The following is a 27,133-nucleotide window of genomic DNA, read 5'->3' on the forward strand; positions in this document are numbered from 1 at the left end:
GTGTTATAACTTAGTTACTAAACTGTTCTTATCTCAACCTGTGGGAGTTGCATTCTTTTCGATTCTCCTCTCCGTCCCTCCGAGAGCAGGGGGAGGGCAAGAAAAGGGGGGGAAGTGAGCGAACGAATTACCTGACTGGGTTTAAACCACGACAGGTGGCTGGAGCTATTTGTATATGTAAACGATTTAGATTTGTACATCTCTTCAGTTCTTTGCTCTCCTGTTTGGCTCTGTCTTATTCCATGATTTGAAGCATGGCCTGAGTAACCTCTCAATTTCTGCAGCAGTACCAGAACTGTCCATGACTTTCTCAGTTTGCTTCTAAACAGAAAGATCTGTATATTCCTGCTATTACAGCCCATCCAACATAAATTAATGCGACCTTGAAGTGATTGCTATTTTAGTATGTATTTAAACTGAATTTACATAAGTAGATTTCTCTAATCACCAGTTTAAAAATTCTGATTTGTTGGGTGATAACTTGTCAAGAAAAAGTAGCTATAATGCTTCAAGTGTCAAGTGTTGGGGCTTTTTCCCTCAAGAACTTTTATAGGCAAACAGATGGAATTAAGCACCTACTACAGTACTACCAAGAAATACCAATAAACTGCTGACTCTGAATTTAAATACTGTGCCTCTCTCATAATTTCCAATATAAACAGGTTTACATCTCCTCTCCCTGAGTCTATAGGGATGAGTTAAAATACTAACAGGGAGTATGGATTTTCCAGTTAGTACCTTTCTCGTGTTCCTATGGTGCTGTGACTTTACACATGGCAAAGTGAAGCACTTACAGACAAGTTCCTGCATAACCTGAGAGGTTTGCTTGGCTTCAGAAGTCTGCCAAAGACTCATAATTTCTGGGTACATTAAAAATGCTCCAGTAGCTTCTCAAGTGCATGCTTACAGTACATGCTTTGGACAGGAGGAAATCTTTTGTGAGTTTAGATTTTTTTGCTGAAAGTTTGGCAGAAGCTTCATCAGAGCCCTTTAGAAGTTTTCCAGTTATAGTAGTATACAAACACGGTAACAGTACTATGTCTGCGTTCTTAGGAGGCTTCTCAGGAATTTTGTTGTTTGTTGAGCAAAGTGAACATTTTGTTCTGTAGTATACGCCGGTTCTTTAATATGATGCACGTGATACAAGAAATCTGGAAAGAGACTTTTTACAAGGGCATGTAGTGATAGGAACAGGGAGGATGGTTTTAAACTGACAGAGAGTAAATTTAAGTTGGATATAAGTTCTTTCCTGTGAGGGTGGTGAGGCACTGGCACAAGGTGCCCAGAGAAAGCTGTGGCTGCTCCAACCCTGGCAGTGTTCGGGGCCAGGCTGGATGAGGCTTGGAGCAACCTGGTCTAGTGGAAGGTGTCCCTGTGCATGGAACTGGATGAGCTTTAAGGTCCCTTCCAACCCAAACCATTCTATGATTCTATGACATGCTGTGGCTATAGAAGGATGCAAATGGGACTTCATGTTAGACTTGATTTCTGCATCCAAAATGTTGCTAGTGGCAGCTGGGCTAAGATCTCCAAGAGGAGATCTTTTTATCAAGGAGATTTTTTATCAAAGGAGATTTTTATCAAAATGGAAAAGTAGACTTGCACCCAGCATAGAGTGGTGAGGTTCAGACCTCAGCTTTGCTGCTAAAAACAACTTATTTTTGAAGAAAGTAAAACTAAAGACATTTGAAGCTCACTTCTAGATACGTTTGTGTTACAAATTTTGAATTAGTTGAAAGGATACCCCATAAATCCCTCCATCTTCCTCCCTTCATTCTGGCTTTTTATTCCTGTTATATTTTATTCCTTCTTTCCTAGTGTCCCATTTTCCCCAGCACAGTCATTAACCACTGGGCCACAGATTGGGAAGCCCAGGGCAGGCTTGTGCACTCTGCCTGTGGAGTAATGCTGAGGATCCCTGCACTGAGGCCTTCCAGATAAAACAGCTTGCCTGCTTCAAGCACTGGAGAAGCCCCCATGTCCTCACTTCTTACTTGCTCATGGGCCATAGTAAAAATAGCTCACCACTAAGAAGTCTGCGGTGTGGTATTCCAGCAGTAAGGTTTGTAGTGTTCTACACTTTTCTTAACTGTGTTTCTGTATGAAACTAAAGGAAAAGCTTAGTCCAAGACACACATGCAAGAGAATACATTTACTCTCAGTGGCTGCGTTTACCATCAAAGTTGGTAGTGTTTCCTGAAATTGGTTTCTGATCCCCCTGAAAGACTGTGGGGTTTTCTTTTTTTTTTTTTTTTTTTTTTTTTTTTTTTTTTTTTTTTTTTTAAAAAAAAAGGTTAGTTTCAGGGAAACTGAACAACATACGTGGAAACTAAAATACCAACTGTGCAAATTCAATGTGGTATCAAAAGTTTAATGCATGTGATCTGCCTCCAGTTCCCTGAATTCCAGTGAATTCCCAGTTTCCACTAGCGGATGGCAGGCATATCTGAGTGTGGTTATTTTCTGTTCATTTTGTGCCAACATGTGGTTGTGGTGGTGGTAGAAGGGGTGTGACTTGGGGGGCAGAGGAAAACACTAGACTTCAGTCTGGGGAGGTAAACTCATTGGTCTTTACGGTGCTGTGCTTACCAAGTTTGTTTCAGATCACATATGAATCCTTTTCATGTGACAGATACACTGCATGAAATACCAAGAATGGTACAGCCTGCAAAGCTGTGGTAAACAGATCTTCTCTTGTGATTCATCCAGCATCCTTTCTATGCTCTGCATCTAACGATCTCTCAAGCGTGTACTTGAAAGGCACGAATAAAGTTGAATCTGCTTTTAAAAATGAGCCACAAACAGTGTTTTGTGCAGCAAAAACCCCAAAAAGTGATCCTGAGTGTTCAAAGCTGCCAACATGGACTGCCGAAGCAAGAATTAGCATCCTTGCAATTGCTGCTGGATGGAACTGGATATATTCACTGGCTATTTAGAAACAGCTTTGAGAGCCTTCCATTTCATTCATACCTTACCTTTGAGACACGGAGTGTCACTGACAACTTCCCAGAAGTCCTGTGGCTGATTCTAATTTGCATAAACTTTTCTGTGTACTGCTATATGCAGAGAGAAATGGGTCCAACTGAAGTATCATCTCTTTATGTCTCTTCCCTTATCTCCTCCCAGCCTCCTTTTCCAGAGCTGGGAAAATAATGATGGCATGCTTGTGCAGGAAGAAGCAGGTTGGGAGGGTCTGTGTTGTGGCATTGTACCTGGCTGGGTTTACTATGCCCAGGAGCACTCCATGAATGGAGCAAGTTCTGCACTGGGGATGCAGCAGCCATTTCTCTCTGCAAATGGAATTTTCATGCAGTCATGGGGCTGTGCAGAGGCCCCATCACTGTTCCAGAGAATCCTTACCCTATTTCCTCTTCTGTTCTCCTAAGCAGCACATACCACAACCTTCCTCCCGCCTTGCACACTGCCACGCACACTGAACTGATGTTATGTGGTTTACAAAGCCCAGAACTGAAAAATTGAACAATATCAGGTTTACATTAGCACATGTAACCTGAAATCTGCCCACTCCCACATCTGTGCACTGAGTGACACCGGGGTGCTGGTGCATGGTCTTATCTCTTGCACAAAACTGGGGCAGAATTTGCAGGAAAAGACAAGGAATGTCCTGCCTGAATTTTAAGGGCTGGAAATTGCAATTACAATTTTTAACGTAGTTTTCTGTAGATAATTCTGTATTTTGCAAAGGAGGAAAGTATAAAAAGAAACTTTGTTATCATTACAGGGTGGGTTTTTTTATACAAACTTATTATTGTTTCAATTAAGTTAATTGCCAGAAAGATAATGTGCTGTATGTGGGAGAGCAGTACCTGTGTCCAGGTGCTGAATGTAGAGCTCACTGAGTTGAGGCAGGATAGGCTGACAGAACTGTGGTTTTCCACACCTTTTCTGCATCTTTGAGCTCCTGCCTTACTTAAGACTAATGATGAGACACCAGAATTTCCCAAATTTTGAAGACAAGTGGTTTTGTGCTACTGTAAGTGTACGTATGTGTATATATATATTTTTTGTAAGGTGTACAGTGGCAGCATGCTAGTTTCTAAACAGATACAGTACAGCCCCATGCAGGCTCAGGTATGTCACAAATCAGAGTGGATGGAGAAAAGGTGCTTTTGTACTGGAGGTAGAAGGGTAGATGGAGTGGTATTTCTTCCATCTAAAGTGAATATATAGACACCTTGTGAAAAACCATTGCTAAACAAATGTGGACTTTTGGAAAGTGTCCCTGTGCAAATGCAGCCACAACATCTAGAGTGATAAAAATCATCTACCGAGCTGAGTCGAGTGGCATAGTTGAAGTGGAGCTGTAATAAAAACGTAGGCGGTTTCCTGCTAAAACTCCCCTGCATGTCCAAGAACCTGCTGTGACTCAGCTGCTGCAGTCACTGGGAACTCAGCTCAGACACCCTTTACTACTTGGGTATTTTTACTTCTATTTTTGCACTTTATCAAGAGAGCTCCATTCATCTCTGGGGGAACCAAACTGACCATATGACCCATCATTTTTTGTTGTCTTAAGGTAATGATCTCACAGTAGACCAACAAGACTGGATTTCTTGTTAAGCTGTCTGATTATCAGTGACCCATGCCTGCTAAACAGTCTGCTTGGATCTTTGTTAGACCTTCACGTGAAAGTTTTTGGGACTTATATTAGCATACTTTAACTGGGCTCTTACCTGCATCTCTTGGTGGCCTAAAAGTTGACTTTTCCTTGTTTTCATTTCATGTGCAAGAAGACTCAGGAGTGACTGGGGAGTTTATTTTAAAGAGCGTGTGTGTGTGAATATGCAATTATGTATTTGCTTATAGTTTTCTACATTTTCTACTGTACTACTGTTCCTTCAAAGAATTAGCATTTTTGCAAAGATGAACAGAGCTTGAAGAAACTATGGTTTTGTTAAAATAACAGAAATAGCAGTCATAGAATCAATCATAGAATGGTTTGTGTTGAAAGGGACCTTAAAGCTCATCCAATTCCAACCTCAACACCTTCCGCTAGAGCAGCTTGCTCCAAGCCCGTGTCCAACCTGGCCTTGAGCACTGGCAGGGATGGGGCAGCCACAGCTTCTCTGGGCACCCTGTGCCAGTGCCTCAGCACCTTCATATGAAGAAATTTTAGTATGTCTAGTAGTTTTTGGTCAACAGCATCTAGAGTCTCACCTGCCCTAGAATATTTTATGTTCAAAGGTGTCAGATGTCATCTTACTCCTCTGGGCTCATAATTTTGATACATTATTATTGTTATTACAATAATGCTTTCCCTACTCCATTTTGAACCTGCCTCTCCATGTGAAAAGTTCTGTGCCCACATGGCTTTGAACGTGGCATTGTTAGTTAATAAAGCAGATTTGGGAGATTTGCAGTTTCCCATGAGCTGTGTTAGAATGGGCTGTTCTTTATCCTATGTGACATTTATTCTGTTGCTCCTTTTTTTCCTCTTTCCTCATCTAGTGTGTCTCATCTCCTCCAGTTCACAGTCCTATTGCTTATTTTTTCCAACTGATTGTGCTCCCTCTGTGCTAGTCCTTGCTAACTCCTTATTGGCTTCTTCCATTATACTGCTGGAGTTTGTCTGCACCTGACCTTTCTCTGTGTGAAGAAATCCCAATGTCCCAGGTTTAACACTGACTCCGCTCTTTGCTTTTTTCTGCTTTCCAGCCTGATAATTGCTTCCTGTAATTTCTGTTGAATACCTCTTTTAATTTCAAGATGCTCTCTGTCATTTGCTTGCTTTCTCTCTCTGATATAAAGTATCCTTTGTACAGATTTTATTCTGAGAATTAAAGTCTATCATCTTCTCCTCCAGAGTTTTCAGTTTAGCATCTGAAAGTTATCTGTGGTTTCTTGTTAGTGAACTTCCTTTCTGGGAAGTTCAGCCTCCTTTTATTTTGACTCAGGTCATAACATCAAAGTAGAAGCTTTTTTTTTCTTGCAAATTCCCATAACTGCCCACCTTTCTTCTCTTTTCTCTTCCTCAATCCTCTCCAGTACTATACAGGGCAGTGCTATGTGGTGCATCAGCTTTATGAAAGGTGACACCAAGCTGCTTTCCTTTAGACTAGTCCTCTTTGCTGCTCTTACAGCTGTGAATGCTGGAAGATTTGTTAGGTTTTGAAATCCTCCATTTGAAAAGCAGGAGACAGAGTTTTTACAAGTGCATCCAAGGAGGGGATACCCAAGGAGCTGGTGCCAGGAAGGAGCTCAGATTATTGCAGAAGCCAAAGGAACCCAGTGGCTGGTACTGGGGGACCTGACACTAGGGAGTGAGCTAAAAGGCAGGGACAGTGGAGGGAGTGCCCGAGTGTTATGAGACAGAAGCTCTGGTGTGATTCCAGGCAGGCAGAAAGGGAAGGTCTAGATAGGATATGTAGCCCAGGGTTGTTTGGTCATGGAAGGGATGCTCTGGTGTGGAAGGCTGGATGTTTTTATTTTGTGAGCAGAAAGGCAGCTCTATAGAGAAGGCAGAGGTTTTGAAATGGGTTTGGAGAAGTGGGGTAAAGAATGTGGAGGACTCCAAGTCCCAGGAGTGGAGGAACTGAGATCAATGGTTGGAAGTGTTGCAGATGTGCTATGGATAAGGGGAATCAAAAGCAGGAGGTGCTGTGGATCACCATCTAGCAGAGCTGGTGAACTGGGATCCTGGTTTGGGGACTGAGGACACACAGTGACCCGTCACATCCCTCTCCTCCCAATGGACTGCTGTAACCCTCCAAGCTCATCTTTTCTGTCAGAAATATGGTGGTATATATTACACCAGTACAGTTCCAGGGAGAAGGCTTAACTTTAGGTCTTAACTTTTAGATCTGGTACCCACACTAAATGATAGTTTTATTTCACCAGGTGACCAGAATTCTCCTCCTTCTTCTCACCCACGTACTCTTTAGAAGCATATTAGTACTTCAGGAAAATGACTGGGCTACGTGGGAGGCGACTCCTGTACCCCACAGACAGGGAGCTGCTGCTGAGATCTGACCTTCTGAGAAGAGCTCACCAGAATGACCAGCGAGGTGGGCTAAGAGGCAGGGCCCAGGCTGCTGCAGGGCTGCACCTGCCAGCATCCCTGCAAGGGGACGCTGCTGCATGTGTGACAGCACGACCCTGCTCACGTCAGCCAGGGAAAGTGTTACAGTCTTATTGGTCATAGTGAGTCATTTGCACCTTCTGCTTCATCTGGCATGAACTTCATTTTAAGTTACTCTAGTGCATCATTATTTTCAATATCTCCTACACCAGAAGCTGGAGCCACAGAGGTGAAAATAATTACATTTACCAGGACCTGTCATTAAAATTTGCAGCTAGTTTTATTTCTCACTAGAAATAAAAAATCAGATTTTGAACAGGACTGAAAAGTGCCATTCAAGTGCTCACACTAGTAAAACACTATTCATCAAAACTAATAAATGAATATAATTCCCAGGTATTCAAATGCACCTGCCTGCACTTTTCTTCTATGTGAACAAATTGAGCAAGGAAACAGGATCTGGGGGACAAATTCAATTAACCATGTAAAACAGGAATTTACCAGAAGACTAGCCAGCCAGTTTTGATTTCAAGAGAAATATGTGTCATTCTTTTGTCTTAAAGTAACACAGTGTGCAACTTAACCCTGAGCATTAGCTTCAAATGTGCTTCTGTACACCACCACCTTGGATTCCATCCATGGTTTTGGTCTCACCCATATTGTGAGGTTGCCAGTGGCTCTTGTGGCCATCCAGATTGAATAATTTAATAATTAAATAACTGCCGTAAACTCCTGGACCGGTCGGATGACATGTCCTGCCTTCAAATACACACCTTTGTGGTGGCTTGGAAAACTTCCCACCAGGAGTTTACCTCAATGTCTTCCCTGTTTTTTTCTTGTACATGTATTACAGGGACAGTTTCATAGGAACTTGCACTCAGCTATTCAAAGGAATTAGGAGCAAAAGCTTCTTTACTTGCACACTGTGCTTGTAAGGTATAACTGCAAGGGCTTTCTGCCAAAACAAAACCCACACTGAGAAATAAGGGAAACAAAGATTGACAGAATAACACTCAGTTTGAATTGTGTCTATTTATATTTCCATTTCTTGTTTGTAGGAAGTTCTGGTTTTATCTATAATACTATGCAAGTTCCTATAAAAGTCAGTTTAATTTTAATATTACTCAATTTCCAAAGAAACCATTTGGGTTTGTGTTTAGAAAACTTACTGCCAAGCCCCCTCTGCTGGATGGCAAAATCATGGTTTCATCCCTGCATGCTGAAGACTTCTAGTAAAAGCATTCCAGCATATTACTGCTCAAGTAATTACAGGCTCAGAGTTCCCAACATGATTACTATCTTTCTGTTATTATTTATTGTTATCTGTCATGAGTTGATCTTTAGAAAAGAGTCAGCATGATTGCTGCAAATGTGAGAGTATTCAGTCAATCTACTGAAAATTCTTCCTGTCATCTGGTTATTTTATCATCCAAGTTATTTTCAGTAGTGTCATTCTAGCTTGAGCAATAAATTAGCACATGGATTTAAGGCCTGCTGTGAAACAGACTGTTTGGTGATCTAATTAGTTAAGCTAAAAGCCAAAAGTATGCCACAACATTGAGCATCGCCCTACAGAGTTTTGATGTTTCTAAGATAAAGTGTTGGGCCCATTTATGGTTCTCTGTGGTGCACATTGAGAGCTGAGTTTCCCTGAAAGGAGATCCAAAGCAGCCAGTATGCCATGCAAGCAGCCAGTAAGGAACTGTTGCCTACAGACTCATGTCTGAGGCTTTTCTCCCTCATGAGCTGTTCAAAAATTGGTCTTTGAAGAATGGCAGTCCTTTAAAAATGGAGCAAGCTAAGAGAGTGTTGCAGCTGATAGTGCATAGAAGACCTCTTGAGGATGTGGACAAGTGAGCTTTGTGTCCCTGCTTGGCAAGAGGGCAGGCAAACTTTGGTTCCTCGTTTTCTGAAAGGTCTCTTGACTACTAAGTAGAGGTCTCTCCTTTTTGAAAGGGAAGGAGGAATATTTGTTCGCCAAGAGAGGCTTGGAGATTAACAGCTAGAGCACTCACCTGTGAGTGGGAAACACTGGATTCTGGTGCCTTCTCTGAGTGCAGTTACATATTGTACATTAAGCAATTATTAGATAAAGTACATAAGTGGTATGTGAAGCTAACCCAGAATTCTGTGGCTCACCTCTCAAATCAGTGCCCCAATCTCAAGGCTTAAACGCAAGTCCTGTTCTTTCTGTAGGTGAATGGCTCTTGAATGCCTCTCTGTGAACTGAAGCAAGTTCATGAGAAGACCAGAGAATGTTTCCTTCTATAGGCTTATGTTGAGGTCATCATTTCAAAATGAGCTTGACAAGCATGTCCTTGAGTCCTTTTATGCCAGGAGGAAAAGTAAGCCTGAATTTCTCTCATTTAAACCTGAAATGCCCACATTCCCACAAATGCCCTCACTGGTAAACTGTTGGATAAAACTGATGAGGTTGAAAAGGTGATGGTATCCCTTTAAAGAAAATGTCTCTAATGAAGTCCCTGAAGGGCTAAGAACTATTTCAAAGCCTTATTATTTCATTTAGCTTGAAAAAATAGTGACAGTTTTCCCATAAAACTCAAACTCTTGCAAAACTGAGAAAAGAAAAAACATACTGAATTGGCGTTTTCTCTTAAAAAAATAATTTTTAATGTAACTATATTTCAGATGAAATTGTGAACTAATTAAAGTTTCCTAGAATATACTGTAATATAGCATGTATCCTGATGAGGTTAAATGAGTATTCCCCATGTTTGGAATTGATGCCCAACCTCTTCACTCACAAAGCACAGATTAGTCTCAGTTTTTTGCGCATGCAACATTTTGTGACTATGCAACATTTCCTGTCTGCTTTGCTGAAAAAAAAGCCTCCCAGATTTAAGTTATCTGTTGCTTTAGCATTGCAGCACAATAAAGTTACCTTTCCTTCTGAAGGAGAAGGTTTTAATGCAGGGCCTGTGCACACCGCAGGAAAAAGGAAGGAAGCAGTAAGTACTTAAGGCCCAAGCGGTGGGTAATCAGAGACAGCTCTGCAACCAGGGGAGCACTCGTTCCTCCTGAGGCATTTGGCCAAATTAGATAAATCTCAGAATTTTCTAGATCTGCAATCTAGATGTCTCATCCCACCTTCACAGGAATCTTGTGCTTCTATGATTAGAGCTAACCTGCTTCCACAGAGTCAAACAGTAGCCAACCAAGCTGTAGCCCTTGGAGATGGGAGAAGGGAGGCAGAAGCTCCTTTCTCCCTGAGTGGGACAGAAGACCAGAGCTGACCCAGGATACAACTTGCCACTTTTCATAAGCTTTTTTGTTCAAATCCTGTTCGTTTCTTACCTTCTGAAATGCACAGTCTGCCCATTTATGCAGAGCTGCAACACAAAGATAGAACTTCAGAGCTATTAAGCTGAGGTGCTGTATAGTCAGGCTTTTACAGATAATGTGTGAATGAGAACCAGTGAAATGAAAGCAATAATGGAAACTTGTTCTTCAGTACATGCCTGCATGAGAAATGGCTACCAGGAAAGATAAAAGCATTGCTCCTAAATGTTCTACCTATAACTTTACTGATGAAACAACAAAGCGACAGTACACACTTTCCTATTCACATACCAGGAATTTCATGAGGCTTAATGCAAGATTACAGACCAGAAACTGCAGTTAGAGATCATTGCCAAACTGCAAACTGCTTTGAACTCAAGAACAGAAACTTAAACTTTCCCCACAGTTTAGGAGTGAGAACTTCATGGCAGTGCTGCTTTTATGACAAGTACTCATTACAAACGTTATCAGTTTGCACTACTCCACAGCTGTGTGACAAAGATTCCAGAAGTACTGGTGGAGGAAGCTCTGTTGTTTTAGAGCTGGGAAATGCAGCCTTTAGAATAAATGTATCTATCTATTTTACAGATCAGAGGATGACTGAAAAAGATTCTCTAAGTACTTTCAGTTATGTTTCTGCTCTCTGGGAATTTCTGCTCTCCCCAGCCAATCATGTGTGCAGCCATTATCCAAGGTAGTACAATGACATTTATAAGAAACAGAAGGGAAAGTAGCCAGAAGCAAAAGGCACATTCACTGAATACTGTCAGCTTTGAGTAAATTGTGGCACTATTTAAATGAACACTCCTGTAACTGAATTTTAGAGATTTTCTTAATAAGGACTGTTCCTCCCAGCCTTTATTTTGCAAGTCCATTTACAACGATTACTCAGGCTGATGCAAAAGAAGGTTTAAAGTCTGTAGCATGTCTCAGAAGGCACTGTGTACCATTAGAACAGGGCCTAAGTCAGAAGAATCAGTAGTGATACCAAACAGTGCTGGTTTTATAGGTAGTATATACTGTAATTTAATGGGGCCAGCCACAGTATTTCATGAGCTCTATCCACATTATATATGCTGAATCTAACCTATATACCTGAATGTTTAATTTTATCAGGCAGTGGAACTGGGCAGTGATTGGGCCAACCCAGCTGCATTTGAAAAACATCTGCCATAAGCTATTAATTCTTTCATCAATATGGTTAACTACTGTTAACCAACATGAATAGAGGAAAGGAAAGGGGCCTGAAGGATATTTTTGCCATCACCCAGATATTCACCCAAGTATTTGATTTAGCAGAAATGGGTATAAAAGGGGTTGCACCAAATGCCAGTGAACACAATACTGAGTGTGCTTCAGCCTCGTTAGCTCCACTGGTGATTGTTGGAGGCTCTTGTGGTCTGAAGTGGACCGAAACACCACTGAGTTCCCAGCAACGAAAGAGCCAGAGGTACCAGAATGCAAATAAATCAGTGGTCTGTGTCAGACAATAGGTTCAACTATTCAATTCCCACTCTGCCTTAAAATCTATGAAAACAATGAAAATGAAAATACTTTACCCACATCCGTTAGGAGTATTTGTTAGTAATCACAGTATTCTCCTTTAAGAGTTTAGATTAAGTAGTCAGACTAGAGATCTGTAGATGAGAAAAAGGAACTGCTTTATGCCTTTCACTTTCACCCTGCAGTTTCTCATAAATGAAGCTGTAACCGGCAACTAAGCTGGAGTACTCTGATGAACTTTGCCTTGCAAATTGAGGTTGCATGCCATTACGTTCCATTTTGAATTGTCTATTGCCAGAAACTCATATCTGTTCAAATTGTAGCAGAGCTACATGTCTTCAAATGCTCCTGTACAAAATCTGAACTTATTTGATTAAAAGTGCTTGATGTTTGGAATGTCCGAGCTCCAGAAGTGTAGGAAAACATTGCACACATCATGCCAGCTCTGCACAGCCACTTCATGCTCTGTGGCATTTGCATGAATCTTACACACTATCTATGCTGAACTGATGTCTCCTACTCAGCTCTTAAAGTATTGACAGTTTCTATTTTGAATAAATGGGCTCTGTTGGCTTTTGCAGTAGAGTGCACTACAGCAAGTCTGGTTTTGTGGGCTTGTCAGGTTTTGAAAATAAGGCATACTGGTTTTGCATTTATCATTTATTGCTGCTTTTCATGATAAGCTGAAAGCTTGCTAAAACTTTTGGCTTCAATATTTTTGAATCTCCAAAGAGTTGCTTTTTGGTTGTATTTGAAGTCCAAGTTTTGTTGTTTGGTTTGGAGAGCTGCCCTATATAGAGCTACGTTTAGAAACAACCATTGTGTTCTACAACTACATTTTAGCCAGATATATATATATATTTAATATCACTCATTAACAGTTTTTTAACTTTATTCAGATAAATAAATATTTGTATAGTTGCCTCACTGCAGTCTTCATCACAACCACTAGTGGGTCCTTTTCACAATTTCTTTGCATGTTCCTCTGGTTTATTTTGTTTTCCTGTTTTAGTTCCTAACACAAGGTCTGAGTCTCAATGGAAGGAGCTGATGCAAATGTTTTAGCACCAGTAGATTTACTTACCTTAGCAGAAACTAAGTACTTGTGGATCAGTTGTCAGTGATGGTTATTCAACACTTCAAATGTCAGCAATAAAAGTCTGACCTTCATTCCAGCAAGCTCATATTTAACCCTGCATGGGGTCAAATGGGTTTCGTGGAAAGAGATGGGTCTTAATTAGAGAGTTTCAATATAGTGTTTAATATAGGGTTCTGTGCAGACTACAAACTAGAACCTGTGATTAAAATCACTTAAGTCAAGAGGTGGAGGCAGTTTGTGACATTTCAGTGTCAAATTATATTTTAAAATGTGACATATACATATGAGTTGTAGAAGTCTTTCTAAGCTGAACTTATGAGATGTCTCCCAGTTGAGTCATGCAATCTTGTGTCTTGATTTTTTAACAAAGAAGCCTAAGAATGTGAAAATGTATTTCAGCAATTATACATTGAATGTCCTGATTTAGGAAGAATTCCGTGATTTTACTTACCATTTTATACCCTCTCTTAGGCCTGTTAAGAGATAAACAGGCCTTGTATAGCTCATACGCTAATGTGACTTTCATCCAAAATTGACGTTATTGTACATGCCAATGTTTGTTCATTCATACCGGTAGCTGGGGGAGCGAGCTGCTGTTTGTAGGTGGTATGGCAATAAATGTCATGTCTGGGCTTGTAACTACTGCCAGTTTTGAACCTTGCTGTACCAAAGGCATGCCGTAATGTAAGAGATTGAAAACCAAGCTTATTTAGGCCCAAGTCCATCTAAGTAGATAATAGCATGTGAGTGCTATTATTGAACAGCTTTAAACAACAGTTTCACTGCTGTTGATTTCCTCTTCATATGTTTTCTGCATTTTCAGTCATTCAGCTGTTTGTTCTGAGTTCATGCTCCATTTCCCTGCTGCGGAGCAGCACAAGGCCTGTGTTCCTTTGGCTATGATTTTAGCTCATGCTTTTTGAAGTACCAAGGCCAGTGCCTTCCCTCTCAGCACATAGCAGCATTCTTCCCATTCAAAACCATTTCTGATTTTCATCCCAGTATTACTGCCAGCACCAGGTGAGTGTGGAGTCCAGTTTTTCAGCATCCCAGAAAATAAATGCAGCCACTTTACATGGAGGTTCTCTGACCTCAGAGCAAAATTTAGTTAAGGATAGCCACCACATCTGTTTCTCTGGTGATGCTCCATGGGATTACAAGTAAAAAAGCATCAGTTAAAGCATGGGGGATAGTGACAAGTATTCACTTTTCACATGAGTTTTCAGTTGCTAGAAAATAGCTGACTGGTCTGCTTGGCTGTGTGCCCTGCAGCTGCAACCGAACTGCTATCAAATGTCTGTCTTCTGGAGACTCTACAAAATACTCCCTCACACAGTAAGGTGTGTGCTGAGTGTGAGATTGGTACAAAATTCCTGAGTCCTTGTACGGAAGCCTTTCAATCCTGTTCTAACCTTTTATTAATTTCAAATTACCTTGATTGGTAGTGATGTAGCTGTGATGGTTTCAGTTTAAACAAGATAAGGCATGTAGAGAAGGATGGTCTCTTCGATCAGACCTGAAAAAGATCTTGCTTGCTTGAAAATTTGACTATTAGTAAAAGCCTCTCCCTTCTAAGCAGTAGAAATTCATTTCGTAAGTCTTCGAACAGGCCTTGAATATTGCCAGTGGATGCTCTGGAACAGCTGGAACGTCTCAGCCTTACTGGCCTCCATTTATATTTCTAATGTTTGATTTCAAGTTTCAAAAAATAAAATGCCACTCTTCTGGTTACTTTTCTTTTGGAAAATTATTCTGCTGTCACTCCACTGGACAAACTGGATGCTGACAGTGCTGATCAGAGTTACATTTATGCAAAGCCAGCAGCTGTCAAGGGAGGATACTGTAATCTGTATTCCCCTACACTGGTTATAGGGTCTCTCCAGTCCTGTTAAGTTTCTCCTAAACATCCAGTTCTTTTATGAAGTGAAATGAAGTCAGAAAGGCTGAATGACTGAAGTCTCCTAGCTACTGGCTTCACTTCAGACAGGACAAAGATATACTGCTTTGGATAACATTCATATTTCCTGTTCAAAAAGAGTTCTTTTTTTCTTGGACAGGAGTTTGAATAAGCTTATCTGGAAGCCAGCTGTACATCCTATTTCCAGAGCAGCAAACAATACCAGCAAAGTAAAGACTATGATTATCCTTTTTGGTTTTTTCTTTCATCATGTGATAGTCCTATTCCATAGAATGCTGATTTTCTTTTAGTTACATGCCAGCATAGTTAGAGCATGGAAAGAAATAAACAGGTGACACCCACTTCTGTACAATGTGCCTAGAGCTCTCTAAGCATTTCCTCTAAGTATTCTTTGTAAAGGAGATGAGTCAGCTAAGCTGGAGAGCACTGCTGATTTCATAGCCTGTAGGTTACTGTCAGTAGGGATGTGTGGTGAGTGACAGGAACTGGTTAAGTTTGCGTGCTGGTGAGAGCAATGAAATCATTTCTCATGTTAGGGCTGACTGGCTGTACAAGCTGAGGTTTCCACTGAGGAAGTGCCTGAGGCAGATGATGTTTTTCCTCTGTTTTTCCAGGAGATACTGGGTGCAACTGGCATCTCTGGCAGCTGCAGGAAGATTCTTACTGTAATCCTCTACTGACTCCACTGAGCATATGCTAACATGTAATGTATAGCACCTGTATTAGGTTCTCATGAAAGAAGAGCACGAGATTGTGCCTTATGAATGCTTTACTTGATAGCATTTGCCACAAAAGTTAGTTCATCTTATTTGAGAGTGACTCCTGTGCAGTTTTGGCAGGATGACACTACAGGAGAGGCCAGACTCTTCTTGTTGTTACTAGTCATATTATGATGGCTGTCACTCACATTTACCTGCCTTGTCCAAGTCACTTCTAAAACTTCCCTGCTAACTAAAGCTTTGTCAGGTTGCACCTAGAGTTTTCCTATTTCATCAGTCAACTTGCCTGGCTCCAGGTCTTTTGAAATTGCTGCTCAAACATAATTTAGCATCCATATGCCAGACTGATCAGTCCCAAAGCATAAATTACAAGCAACTGAAGTTCAGGTTAGGGATGCAAATATGACCAACTTCTGACTCATTAATTCTATCCCACTGATGCATTAATTTCAAACCAATAATTAAATTCAGTGATGATAAGATAGACTAAACAAAGATAAATGAAGGATGAGGATGGTTTTCCAGACTTCATCCAGCATGTCAGCTTAGAATCACAGAAGAGTTAGATTTGGAAAGGGCCTTAAGATCATCTACTTTCAACTCCCCTGCCATGGGTAGGGACACCTCCCACTAAACCATGCCACCCAAGGCTCTGTCCAACCTGGCCTTGAACACTGCCAGGGATGGAGCATTCACAACTTCCCTGGGCAACCCATTCCAGTGCCTCACCACCCTTACAGTAACGAACTTCTTCCTTATATCTAACCTGAACTTCTGCTGTTTAAGTTTAAACCCATTACCCCTTGTCCTATCACTACAGACCCTGATGAAGAGTCCCTCCCCAGCACCCTGTAGGCCCCCTTCAGATACTGGAAGGCTGCTAAAAAAAATAAAATACATAAAAACATGTCCACATTGCATCTGCTATGCAGTACAAAACACCAGGAAACAAGTGAATTGTATGTTCCTGTGATTGCTTCATGTAGTTCTGTGTTCAGTGTAAGAAAATAAGCATAAACTAGGGTGGTCTCATAGAGGTGAAACTTAGAGCTCTTGTCTGTGCTAAAATTAGTCCTTGAGTTGAAGTTTCATATGAATACCAGGAAGTCTCAGATCCCTCTTCTTACTTATGGAGTTTTTACAAAGTACTGTTTTCTTGTTCCTGTCATGCTTAGCTCCTTACCTGCTTCCTCTTACTGAAGGAGGACATAAAAGACACAATCGTATCACTGCAGTTTACTCTGTGACTGTGAGCAGGCAGTGTCTGCAGGAGATACTGACACAGGGCAGCAGGTTGCAGCAGGTGAGGAGCTGCCCCATCACACTCAAATCCCTCAGCTTCTGGGCTACTACAAACAAGATTTTCTATAGGATGTGTTTTATGGGCATCTGTTGGCCATTCTGACATTGCCATTATGATCCATGTATTTATCAGCTCCACACTTTGTGACTTTTCTTCTATTCATCTGTGGAGCTTCCAGGTAGCCTTGTTTCTAAAGCAAGTATTTAGAAAACACATTTTTTTTTTTTTTAACTATAAATACTGATTGGATTTCAAATCTTAAAAAAAAAACCACAAAACAAACCCAAAACTGAACAAAAAAACCCACCAAAAACAACAACCAACTTTTTTTGAAATCCACTTAGTGACTTCTCAGTACTAGGAAAGAGAAACTGAGAAATAAAACTGAAGAAGGGGGCCTACAAGCATGCTGGAGAGGGACTTTTCATCAGGGACTGTAGCAATAGGACAAGGGGCAATGGGTTCAGACTAAAACAGGGGAAGCTCAGGATACATAAAAGGAAGGAATTCTTTACTGTGAGGGTCGTGAGGCACTGGCATAGGCTGCCCGAACAAGTTGTGAATGCTGCATCCCTGGCAGTGTTCAAGGTCAGGCTGGACAGAGCCTTGGGTGACATGGTCTAGTGTGGGGCATCCCTGCACATGTCAGGGGTTTGGAACTAGATGATCTTGGGGTCTCTTCCAAGCCAAGCCATTCTATGTTTCTATAAGAACCTTTTCTGTACACACTGACCAATGCACTGGGAGGGAGATCTTTTTAAAACTCTTCTGGGTAGGATGAAAGATATTGTAAAATATCAGAATTTCTGGCCAAGAGAGAGAAGGATTTTTCTGCTTGCATATCAGCCTTTTACCAAAACTAGACAGGGGGACAGAGAATTGGTTCCGTTTTAAGTAGTACTGTCAGTGAGAGGGTGAAAAGGTCTGAGTTGGAAAGAAAATTTAAAGTTGCTGATTCTTTGAAAATCTCTGATCATGGGTCAGATTTCTAAGGTCTCTTGACACCATATCAGCAAAACAGTGCCAGAGTAATTGAGAAAGATCTGGCTCCTGCTGCGCTCTGGACTGTCTTAATCTGTGTCTAGTCTGACCTTTTTTACGTGTACTGTGACAGCATCTCATGCATGTCAGCATGAGGAATAATGTCCTTGAAGACTGCTTGGAAGAAAGGCACATATTGTAGCAGCAGGCAGAAGAAGATTCCTTCTTTTTAATCTACACAAACCAAAACTGTCTCACCCAGCATGCTCTCAGAAAATGCGCTCAAGTTTAATTCACTGTGATTTACAGCCTGTCAGCCGCCTACTCATTGCCTTTTCTGAGTGCTGAGCTTCCTCTGCTACCCTTAAATCAGGATGAATGCTGTGGTATCATCTTCAGAAAACAGTCTGTTGAGGCATCAGACATTTTCCTTGCAGGTGCAGAATGTGTCTCCATGCTGAGCTGAGCCAGTTCTTTGATAAGACCTTTGCAGATAATTCAGTATAACTTCACATTTTACTGAAAAATAAGGATTTTCTGATTTAGGAAAACAAATCCATTTCTTGGTGCAGATCACCAGTGCTTTTGCTCTTCGTCTTGTAACAGTTTCTTCAAGGAAAATCTTTTAAAAGGGACCTTTTAGCCTCTCCTGGAGATTACACCCTTGTAGGGGTCCTGCCTTCATCTGTAGATTTAATGGCTTAATAATCATTAGACCCTCCTATTATACAGTAACAAATAGGAATACAATACTTTTATCAATATTTGGCACAATTAATTTTTTTTTAATGTGAAACTAAATATTGATGCTGTCAAGTGACTACAGTTTAGGGGCATAAATTACAAATACTCCCGTGAGCCTCGCTCAAATTTGCATTCATATACAGTAACCATCTAATGTCTTTCTGTTCCTGTAAGCCATATGATTTGATTGCCAGATTACATGATTCTGTATTGTGCTTAGATGTTTTTACTGTTATTACCAATACTATCTTTTATTCTTACTGTAAATGGTAACAAAAAGTTAACTGCTTCCTTACCCTATAAAAGGAATGAAGTCCCATTTACAGAATGTCTCTAAACAGAAAATATCTCTGGAAAAAAAGATATACTGAATAAATAATTCATAACATGATGGGTAAGTAGAAAAAAAAAGGCCTTTTGATGTATTTTGCTACTCAAAACACAACCGGAGATTTAAAATAAAGTAACTGGCTATTATAATGGAGAACAAAATCTGCTTTAAAGAAGAACCACTGCAGGGGAGTCAGCTCTCTGTGCATTTTTACCCATTTTGCGCTTTTGTAGGTAACAACTTGTGAAATTGAGGAATCTGTCCCCTTGATTTTCCTAATTCGTTTCTTTTTCTTCCTTCCACCCTCCTGGTTTTCCATTAGCTTTTTTCTTGGCTTATTTTCTAAATGAAATGTCAACCCACCCACCCAAAGGACACCCTAACATTTCAAGGATTTCAGATTACAGCAAAGCCCATCTGTAATATAAACAGCAAATAAATTCTTAAAGGCCTTGGAATTAAAGTCTCCCAGCTCAAAGCTTTCATTAAAAACTTGAAACTTTCAGTGCATTATGCTTCAGATTTCCACATAAGAATATACAATAAAAATATATCCTGAAAGCATCCCTGAGGAAATCAGCATGTGCATTTTCTCTTTTTCCCCATAAAACTGGAGGATCTTAATCAACTGAACAGTAAACATGAAGTCATCATTTCTTGCTAGGTACTGAGGAAATGCTGCATGAAACCACCTGGGAGGGCTCGGACAGCCTGTGTGGAGGAGCGGGCCGGTAACCCTGTGTCCCCGTTGAGGCGGGGGCAGGGGGCAGAACCCGGGCTGCAGGGCGGCCTGGCCTCGCTCAGGTGGTGTTGGGACGCAGCAAAGTGCTTTCTGCTCAAACCAAACCGCTGGGTCAGGTGTGCGCTGGTTTTTGCACGTGGAGGAGTCGATCCGGGGCTGATCTGAGGTGAAATGATTCAGGTGTGGCTCTTGCCAAGTGCCCCGGTGGAAGGGGCTGCTGGCCGCGGGCAAGCCCTGGAGCAGACGTGGGCTTGTCGGGAGGAGGCAAAGCCCCTGGGAGTGGCCTGCCTTGACCGCGGTTTGGACCGAAGGCAGCACACCCCCGACGAGTACTATTTCCCATACGAGCCCTTTATTTGTTTCTAACGCACAGGTGCCGGCTGCGCGTGTCCAGTGCTAAAGGACGGGTGCTCGTGCTCCCTCTCCCCTCATCGGCGACTGGATTACCGCACCCGGGGGGCGGCGGGCAGCTGCGGGGCAGGAGCACCATCACGATCGCAGCGCCGCTCCTCGGAACGCCGCCGTTATGTGGCGGTGAAACGCGGGGTGCAGCTCTGCCGCCACGTAAGCGGGACGCTACCCCCGATCTTTATTTCTAAGTCCTGGGGCCAGTCTCCCTCTTCCCGCCGGGGGCCAGGCGCCGCCTTCGCTCCCCTCCGGTGCGGGCCCAGCGAGGCCGTGCGGGCCCAGCGAGGCCTTGCCGGCCGTTACGGCGCCGACGCCGTGTGCCGCTAGGGCGGGGCGTGCGCCGCTTCCCGCCTTTCGCGTCGCCTCCCTCAGCGGGCGCAGGCACCCGCGTCCTCCCCGCGACACAGCATGGCCGGGGGCGCTCCGGGGCCGCCGGTGAAGGTGCTGGCCGCCCAGCTGCGGGGCGCGGTGCGGGGTGCTGGTGGGACGTGGCAGTTGGGCCGGGCGGAGGCGGGCCGGGCACCGCTGTGCCTGCGGGCCGTGTGGATGCAGGGCACCGTGCTGGAGGTGGAGCGCGGCGGCGTCCGCGGCGGCTCGGCCCGGCTGCGTGATGACAGCGGCCCCTTCACCGTGCTCGGGGTGGAGGAGGTGCCCAAGGGGCGGCCCTGCCTCAGCGCAGGTACCGGGAGGCGGGCGCGGTACACAGCCCCTGCGGGGCCTCTTTCCCTTGCATCGTGGGCCGTCGCTTGCGGCTCCTCCTGGCTCGTGTGCGCAGGGATGCAGCTGCTCCCCTTGTCCGAAAGCGGGAGGCTTGCAGGCAGCGGGTGTGTGTCGAATACGTGCCTGGGGCGCGCAAAGCTAGCGCAGCTGCGCAGGCATTATTTCACGTACACCAGCCTTCCTACAAGAGGCACCCTGAAAAAGCTGTGCTGCTATGGCAGTCAGAAGGAGGAGCGTGTGCTGCCGCAGGGGAGCGTGTTTCTGGCTGTCAGTACAAAGACACGGCCTTCCCCTGCGAGTTCCAGTGAAGATAGGGCCTGTTTTCAGTTCTTCACAGTTAAAGCCAATGGTGGATCAAACTGGGATGTTGCAGAGAAGAGCTGTGAGTCTAGGAGCAAGGACAGTATTTACTTGTTTATTTACTTGTTTCTTCTCTTCGCCAGCACTGCTAATTCAAGTGAACAAGTGCTGGACTGCAGCATTGCAGGAGTTGTGGTACAAAACAGTCTTGTTGCTTAATGTTCAGTCTTCTGAATTGCCCTCCCTCCACTTGCATGGTAGAAAGAGGAAGCGTGCTGGTTTTGACTCCTAGTGGATGTGAAAATGTAGCAAACTACTGTAAAATAGCTGTACAGATCTTGTAGCCTTTTTCAGACTCAGATCCAAGCAATCTTAGTTCCCTGAGTTTTCTTGCAAGTATTGGCAGCTTTAATTCAAACTGTTTAACTACTTGGTTTAAATTCCTTAGCTTTTTGAATTAAAATAGAGGCTAATTAGATTTCACACTTTCTTGGTTTTTTAGGGAAGTATGTAATGGTGATGGGTGTGGTGCGGTCCTGCAGTCCTGAGCCTGTGCTTCGAGCCATAAAGATGACAGATCTTTCTGAAAACCCCGTGCACAAGGATATGTGGAGCCTCGAAGTGGAGGAGTTGCACAGAGTCATCCCCTAGATATTTTTTCTTCTGCCCAAAAAAAACCTGGAAATGTACTTTTTTTCCCCCCCCCCCCCCCCCGCTGCAGAGCATTGAGCCATTCTGTGTATTTGCAGCTTCAGATAATCGCCAGTTACTCTCCTGGAGTAAACCAAGGTGAGAAAGTCAGGCTTGGAGTTAAGTGGAGGGATCAGTGCGTATCTGATAATAATCAGTGTACGTCTCTTTCACAGTCTCTTTTTATACCAACAGAAACACTTGATGTGCTAAGATGTCTGTACTATTAAAATTACTACAATTCTACATATATTAGTTGCTGTTTCTAGGCCCATGTTTAGATAGTTGTTCCTGTAGTGGTGTATTCTTGGCAGCAGGGGCTGAACAGAACTCATGTTACCAGGTGAATTCAATACATGAAATGAAGGCAAAATGCATTTCAGTCCATCTAGGTTGGGGTTGGCAAGAGCATCTTCACCTGTTTTCTCTTTCAGTAATAACATGTCAGCAAATTCTACTTGTAAGACAGATGTCTCTTTCTAAGTGTAAAAGCAGAGTCTTGTAGCTAAACGCCTCTCTGGTTTCTGTGTTTCTGAAAGTGGTACCGTGATAACCCCTGTGTTCCAGCGAAGCGAGATTAGCTGAAAAGATGTGATGCAGGATTCCTTGGAATAGGTTCTCAAGATGCAAATAACTTCTACTACCTCATGAAACAAGCTTGCTAAGCCTAAGTGTATTTTTCTCTTTAAAGGTTTCCTTTCTTGTTCCAAGCTATGTTATTTTTAGTTGTTTACATCATTCTTAAATATATTTTAATCTTTCTTTCCTCCTGTGGAAAAAAACCTCAAACTCAAACAGACCAAACCCCATATAAATGATGAAATCTGATAAAGGAAAACCTTTCAAAATCAGAGCTATGGCTACTCTTTTATCTTCCCTCGTCTATAGAGAATTTGAGTTCTAAAGAAAGCATTGCATTATCTATGTGATACGGCTTTGTAGTTTGGGACTCTGTTGTCCAGCAGTAGTTATGTTAATTAGGAATGCATACAGGAAGGGAAGATGTGCTCTAATTGTACTCTGAAAAATAGAAGATGAAAATCCAGTGATGGTAACTAAATTTTAAAACTGGAGGATTATGTTTTCAAAGTGCCTGGAAATGAAATACTCTTTTCAGTAGATCTTTAAATGAGACCTTTACAGATGAAGGACTAGCTTTCAGAGTCAATTCCAGCCTTGAGATCAGTATTCCAAATCAGGCCACATTAGAGGCACTTGCATAATGGACATCCTGAGCTCCGAGACCCTGCTGATAAAATGCCAAAACACACATACATACAGAATTTTGGCAGTCTGGGTTTATTTATTGTTTTTAATGCTGGGAAAAAAAAAAACAAACAACAAACAAAACACTTGTGGAATGATGTAGCCTTTCAGGAATGATCCATGCGGTCAGGATACTGACTGGCAATTTTTTACCTAGCAATAGATACTTTTCCATCTGAATGCTGCTTTTGCCAGGAACCTGAAGCTCATTGCATGTAAATTCACCTTGCCGTGCTTTCCAACTAGGCAGTGAAACCCTGAAAATAAAGAGCTAAAAGGTCTGCTGCGTCCTTGCTGGTGTAAGTAAATCTGTGGCAATATTAAATATGGCTTGTAGCCCTGTTGGTGTGTGCAGAGTATCGTGGTTGTCAGGAGAAAAACTACTGTCAGTCCATCTGGCAGTGATGCATATTCACTGCATGCATCTGAAAAGTTGCATTTCTGTAGGAGTGGGTTGTATGTACATAGGGCTGGAATGGATTTGTAAAGGATTTCTTTGCATTTTTCACCACTCTGCCATTCAGAGGCTCATGAGTCAAAGCATCTGGGGTTTCTTTGCTTGCCAACAGTCAGTACCAAGCACAATAAGATCTAGATCCCTTCACTGCTTGACTTTTGGTGTTTCTGTATCTTGTCTGGATCTGTACTGTATGCTTGACCTCACTAAACACACAAACTGGCTCTACTCCACCTGGCAAGTTTTTCATGTTTCATCAGCACAAAGCTATACATGTTTGCTTGACAGTTAATGGGAAGGAGAACTGTTGTTGAAGTACTGCTTCAGAAAGGCCTGCAATTACATTAGTGAATTTAAAGGGTTATCGTTAAGTTTAAAGGTTTTAAAGGGTTCTAAAGCCAACAATGGATGCTTTTGTGACAGTTCTTGGCAAAAAGGGCTTTCCTAGGAATTCAAAGCAAAAGGCAGTCTTCAGAAAGTTGAATGCTGAGTTTGTAAACAAAAGACTTCTAGTGATTGCTGATGCTTCTTATGGCTGTTGGTAGCTTCAAGTACCACCCAGGGCGGAGTGCCTCATCTCTGGGTTTCCAGAGTTTGGCACTGTAGTGCTCTACTGAGCAGTGTGAATTCTCTCTTTTCCACATCTTAACTGCAGCAGGCAGAGTGTGTATGTGGCTATCAGTATGAAGACTTATACTATCTTCCCCTGTTAAGTCCCAGTAAGGATAGGGCCTGGTTTCAGATCTCTTCAGAGCCTGTTAGTCCTGCTCTGTATAAACAGTGCTTTGCCCAGACTCCTGTTGCTGGTATGATGCACTGTTTATGGTTGATGTGGTAGGTGGGTGTCAGGGACCACGTTTAGAACCTCAGGGCACGAGGGGCTGTGGTTTCTGTTGCCTGAAGTGCTGGCTCCATTGCTGCTCGGTGTGCACCAACCTGCACCCCATGCTGACAAGGCTTCTGCTGCCCTTCATGGGCATCAGGTGTGAGTTGGAGGGTCAGTGCGAGTGCTTGCCTTGCTCATCAGTATCTGTATACAAACCATGCAGTTGCATGACCTGGGAACAGCTCAGAGACATCTATCAATGTGCCGAACACCATGGCTGTAGCTCAGTATGTTCACTGGTGGTTAAATGGCTTCTCTGTATGCAGCTTCTAGGGGACCCCTTGTCTGCACCTACCCCAGTTGTTGCAGTTGACAGCTAATACAGTTTAAACAGTTTCTTTTCTGTATTGCCGAATCCCTGACTGCACTGCCCTTAGTCAAAAAGTAAAGCTCTTCTAGATCTTTTGTTCTACTTGTTGACATTGTATTTTGTTCCTGTGGCTGTCAGTATTTTTTCAAAGGTGTTTGGTGTGCTCAGCATGCATTAAGTGACTGGGGAGAAGATGATGAGGTTTTTAATTAAGTGGTGTAAATACTTTTTAACTTTCAGAAAGATTGCACACAATTTTGACTTCATTACAAAATGTCTAAGTAAGCAGTTATAAAATCATTACACAGGAGGGCCTCATTTCTACCATGTTTTTACAGCAGCATCTCCTACCACTTGTAGGAATTTTTCCTGACCCATGTTAGAATCATGTTTTACTTGCATTTGTGTAGAACTACAGTGTCACCGTTGAGGAAGCGATTGCAGTTGAAAGTAGCACAGACAGGGTACCTGAGGGCATCTGCTACTTTATCTCTGAACTACTGGAGGCATTTAAACCCAGCTGGTTCCAACTCTGTAGAACAGTACAACTTACTCTGAATAGTCAGTAAAAACAAACTTGCATAAAAATAAGCAAGTCAAAAGTTTATTAACAATTATTTCAATGGCTGCATATTATGCAAAGACATCTGAAGGATTCTGAAGCATTACAATTTACTAAGGTATAATTGTGTTTCTGGTATTATGTGGAGAAAATGTAACACATTTTTTTTTAATCAACAGATCTACACTACAGAAAGTAATTTAACAGGTGGGACACTCACACATCGATCTGTAGCACCTTAAGACAACTCTGTGGACAGGATAGGTATTGGTCACCCCTTCCAACATGTAAACTGGTTTCTGAGAAGGGGGTTGGTTCTCAAGACACAAAGGGAGACTGTGAAACTGATGAACAGATACCAAGAAGGCTGATTCTCATTTAACAATGTACAAAGTAATAAGGGAAAAATCAACCAGCACAGAAATGAGAAAATCATTAAAGGCTTTCAGTTATTTATTTAACCATCTTACTTCTTGCTTAGCCTTCTTGGGTGCTGGGGCACTTCCCTCGAAAAAGGGCACTTCCTCCAGAATTTACTGGGTAGCTGAGTTATAGTTCTGGAGAAAAAGGAAGTCAGCATTTCTGCCCAGCTCAAAGCTGACATGCTGCCCTCACAGAGGAGCCCACTTTTACCAGTCTGTGCTGGCAGAGACCTTTTGTCATCTTTACACATATTCCTGCTGTGGTTCAAGGCTTGTCAAGAGGCACCTTTGCTACTGAATGGGAGATTTATTTTTTTATTCAAGTAACTGATAATCTTATGTCCAATTTCTTCTTGTCACTGTACTGAAATTATTCCTCTTACCCCAGGTGTTTCTGGGTGAAAAGCTTGCTTTCTAGACTATATATGCTTCATTATACTCATGGTCCTAACACAAATTCATTCCCGCTTTTACTGGTCTCCCTACTATTGCTTCTAGCTTGTCTACCTTAATCGGTTGTTTTATTTTGGGTGCCAAAAAGGTTCTTCCATCTTCAGGGCTGGTATATGCCATTCAGAACTGGCTCAAGCTGAAATGAAAAGGAGATGAAATCCAGTTAAAGAGTTAGTGGTTACTTGAAAGATGGGAAGAAACAAGTCACATTTAATACAAGCTGTTACTATGCTGAATTACAAGAAATCTATGAAGGGGAAAAATAGCATCAAATATATTTATGACATTATAAAGAAGCTGTGGGGAAAAGTACCCTAGCAGTTTAGATACTGGTTTAGCTACACTAAACTGAAATAAAGATGTTCTTTCTTTATGTTTGATGATAAATTCACCTTTAGGAGGAAAAGAGCAGCATTACTGCTAAAGTTTATGGGCTTTGGCTAGTTCAGCTATGCCGATCTTTGACAAGACAGGGTTTCTAGAAAGCAGTAGCTGTTTGTGACCAAAATGTTCTCTTCTGCTCTCCTGACCTTGGCCAGCTGTCAGTTACAATGCGTAACCAGCCTGGCCATTGCAAATGCTTTCGCAGTATCAGACCTAATGCTCCACCTCTGCAGTATGTGCTGTGGCACTTCCTTCTCTTTACTGTGTTTACATATTTGAAGACTTAAATCATGTCCCTCCACAGCCCTTCATTTTGCACCCACAGAGAGACCTCTGGACTTCTATCAACTATTTCACAACTAGATCATGGTGTCCAAAACTGGACACATAAAACAAGCTAAATAGAGAAGAAGTATTTCTTTGGTACATTTATTCATGTGTACATCCCCAGTGCACGCTGCTTGTTTAATAGTATGTTCTTGTTGCTATCTGAGCTTGAGATTACTGCAGTTTCAATCCATTTTCTCAGAAACAGGGCAATGTAAACCAGAGGACTTCAAGTCTTTTGGCTACTGAGCCATTCTAAACCTCTGGTT

The 27,133-nt window shown here is 42.3% G+C and overlaps 2 protein-coding genes and 1 long non-coding RNA gene across 3 annotated transcripts in view; 2 read left to right on the forward strand and 1 right to left on the reverse strand.

Annotated features, from left to right (window-relative positions):
- Nucleotides 1–16,105, forward strand: part of LOC130598453 (uncharacterized) — a 96,973-nt gene extending 80,868 nt beyond the window's left edge. Inside the window, exons 8-9 of the long non-coding RNA XR_008972010.1 lie at nucleotides 6,859–7,161; nucleotides 14,999–16,105. This is a non-coding gene — a long non-coding RNA (uncharacterized LOC130598453). The remainder of the gene's footprint in view (nucleotides 1–6,858; nucleotides 7,162–14,998) is intronic.
- Nucleotides 16,106–20,469: 4,364 nt separating this feature from the next.
- RMI2 (RecQ mediated genome instability 2) lies at nucleotides 20,470–21,777 on the forward strand. The gene is made up of 2 exons (XM_057408046.1): nucleotides 20,470–20,766; nucleotides 21,610–21,777. Exons 1-2 carry the CDS (start codon nucleotides 20,496–20,498, stop codon nucleotides 21,756–21,758), a joined length of 420 nt encoding a protein of 139 aa, XP_057264029.1. The 5' UTR covers nucleotides 20,470–20,495; the 3' UTR covers nucleotides 21,759–21,777.
- Nucleotides 21,778–25,713: 3,936 nt separating this feature from the next.
- Nucleotides 25,714–27,133, reverse strand: part of LOC130598454 (uncharacterized) — a 93,948-nt gene continuing 92,528 nt past the window's right edge. The window contains exon 72 of the mRNA XM_057407872.1: nucleotides 25,714–26,289. Within this exon, the coding sequence (XP_057263855.1) occupies nucleotides 26,274–26,289 (16 nt within the window). The 3' untranslated portion in view covers nucleotides 25,714–26,273. The remainder of the gene's footprint in view (nucleotides 26,290–27,133) is intronic.

Source organism: Pezoporus wallicus, unplaced genomic scaffold, assembly GCF_028554395.1.
Source record: "Pezoporus wallicus isolate ANWC-B61680 ecotype Strahan unplaced genomic scaffold, APGP_CSIRO_Pwel_v1 contig_4012, whole genome shotgun sequence".
NCBI classification, from domain to species: Eukaryota; Metazoa; Chordata; class Aves; order Psittaciformes; family Psittacidae; genus Pezoporus; species Pezoporus wallicus.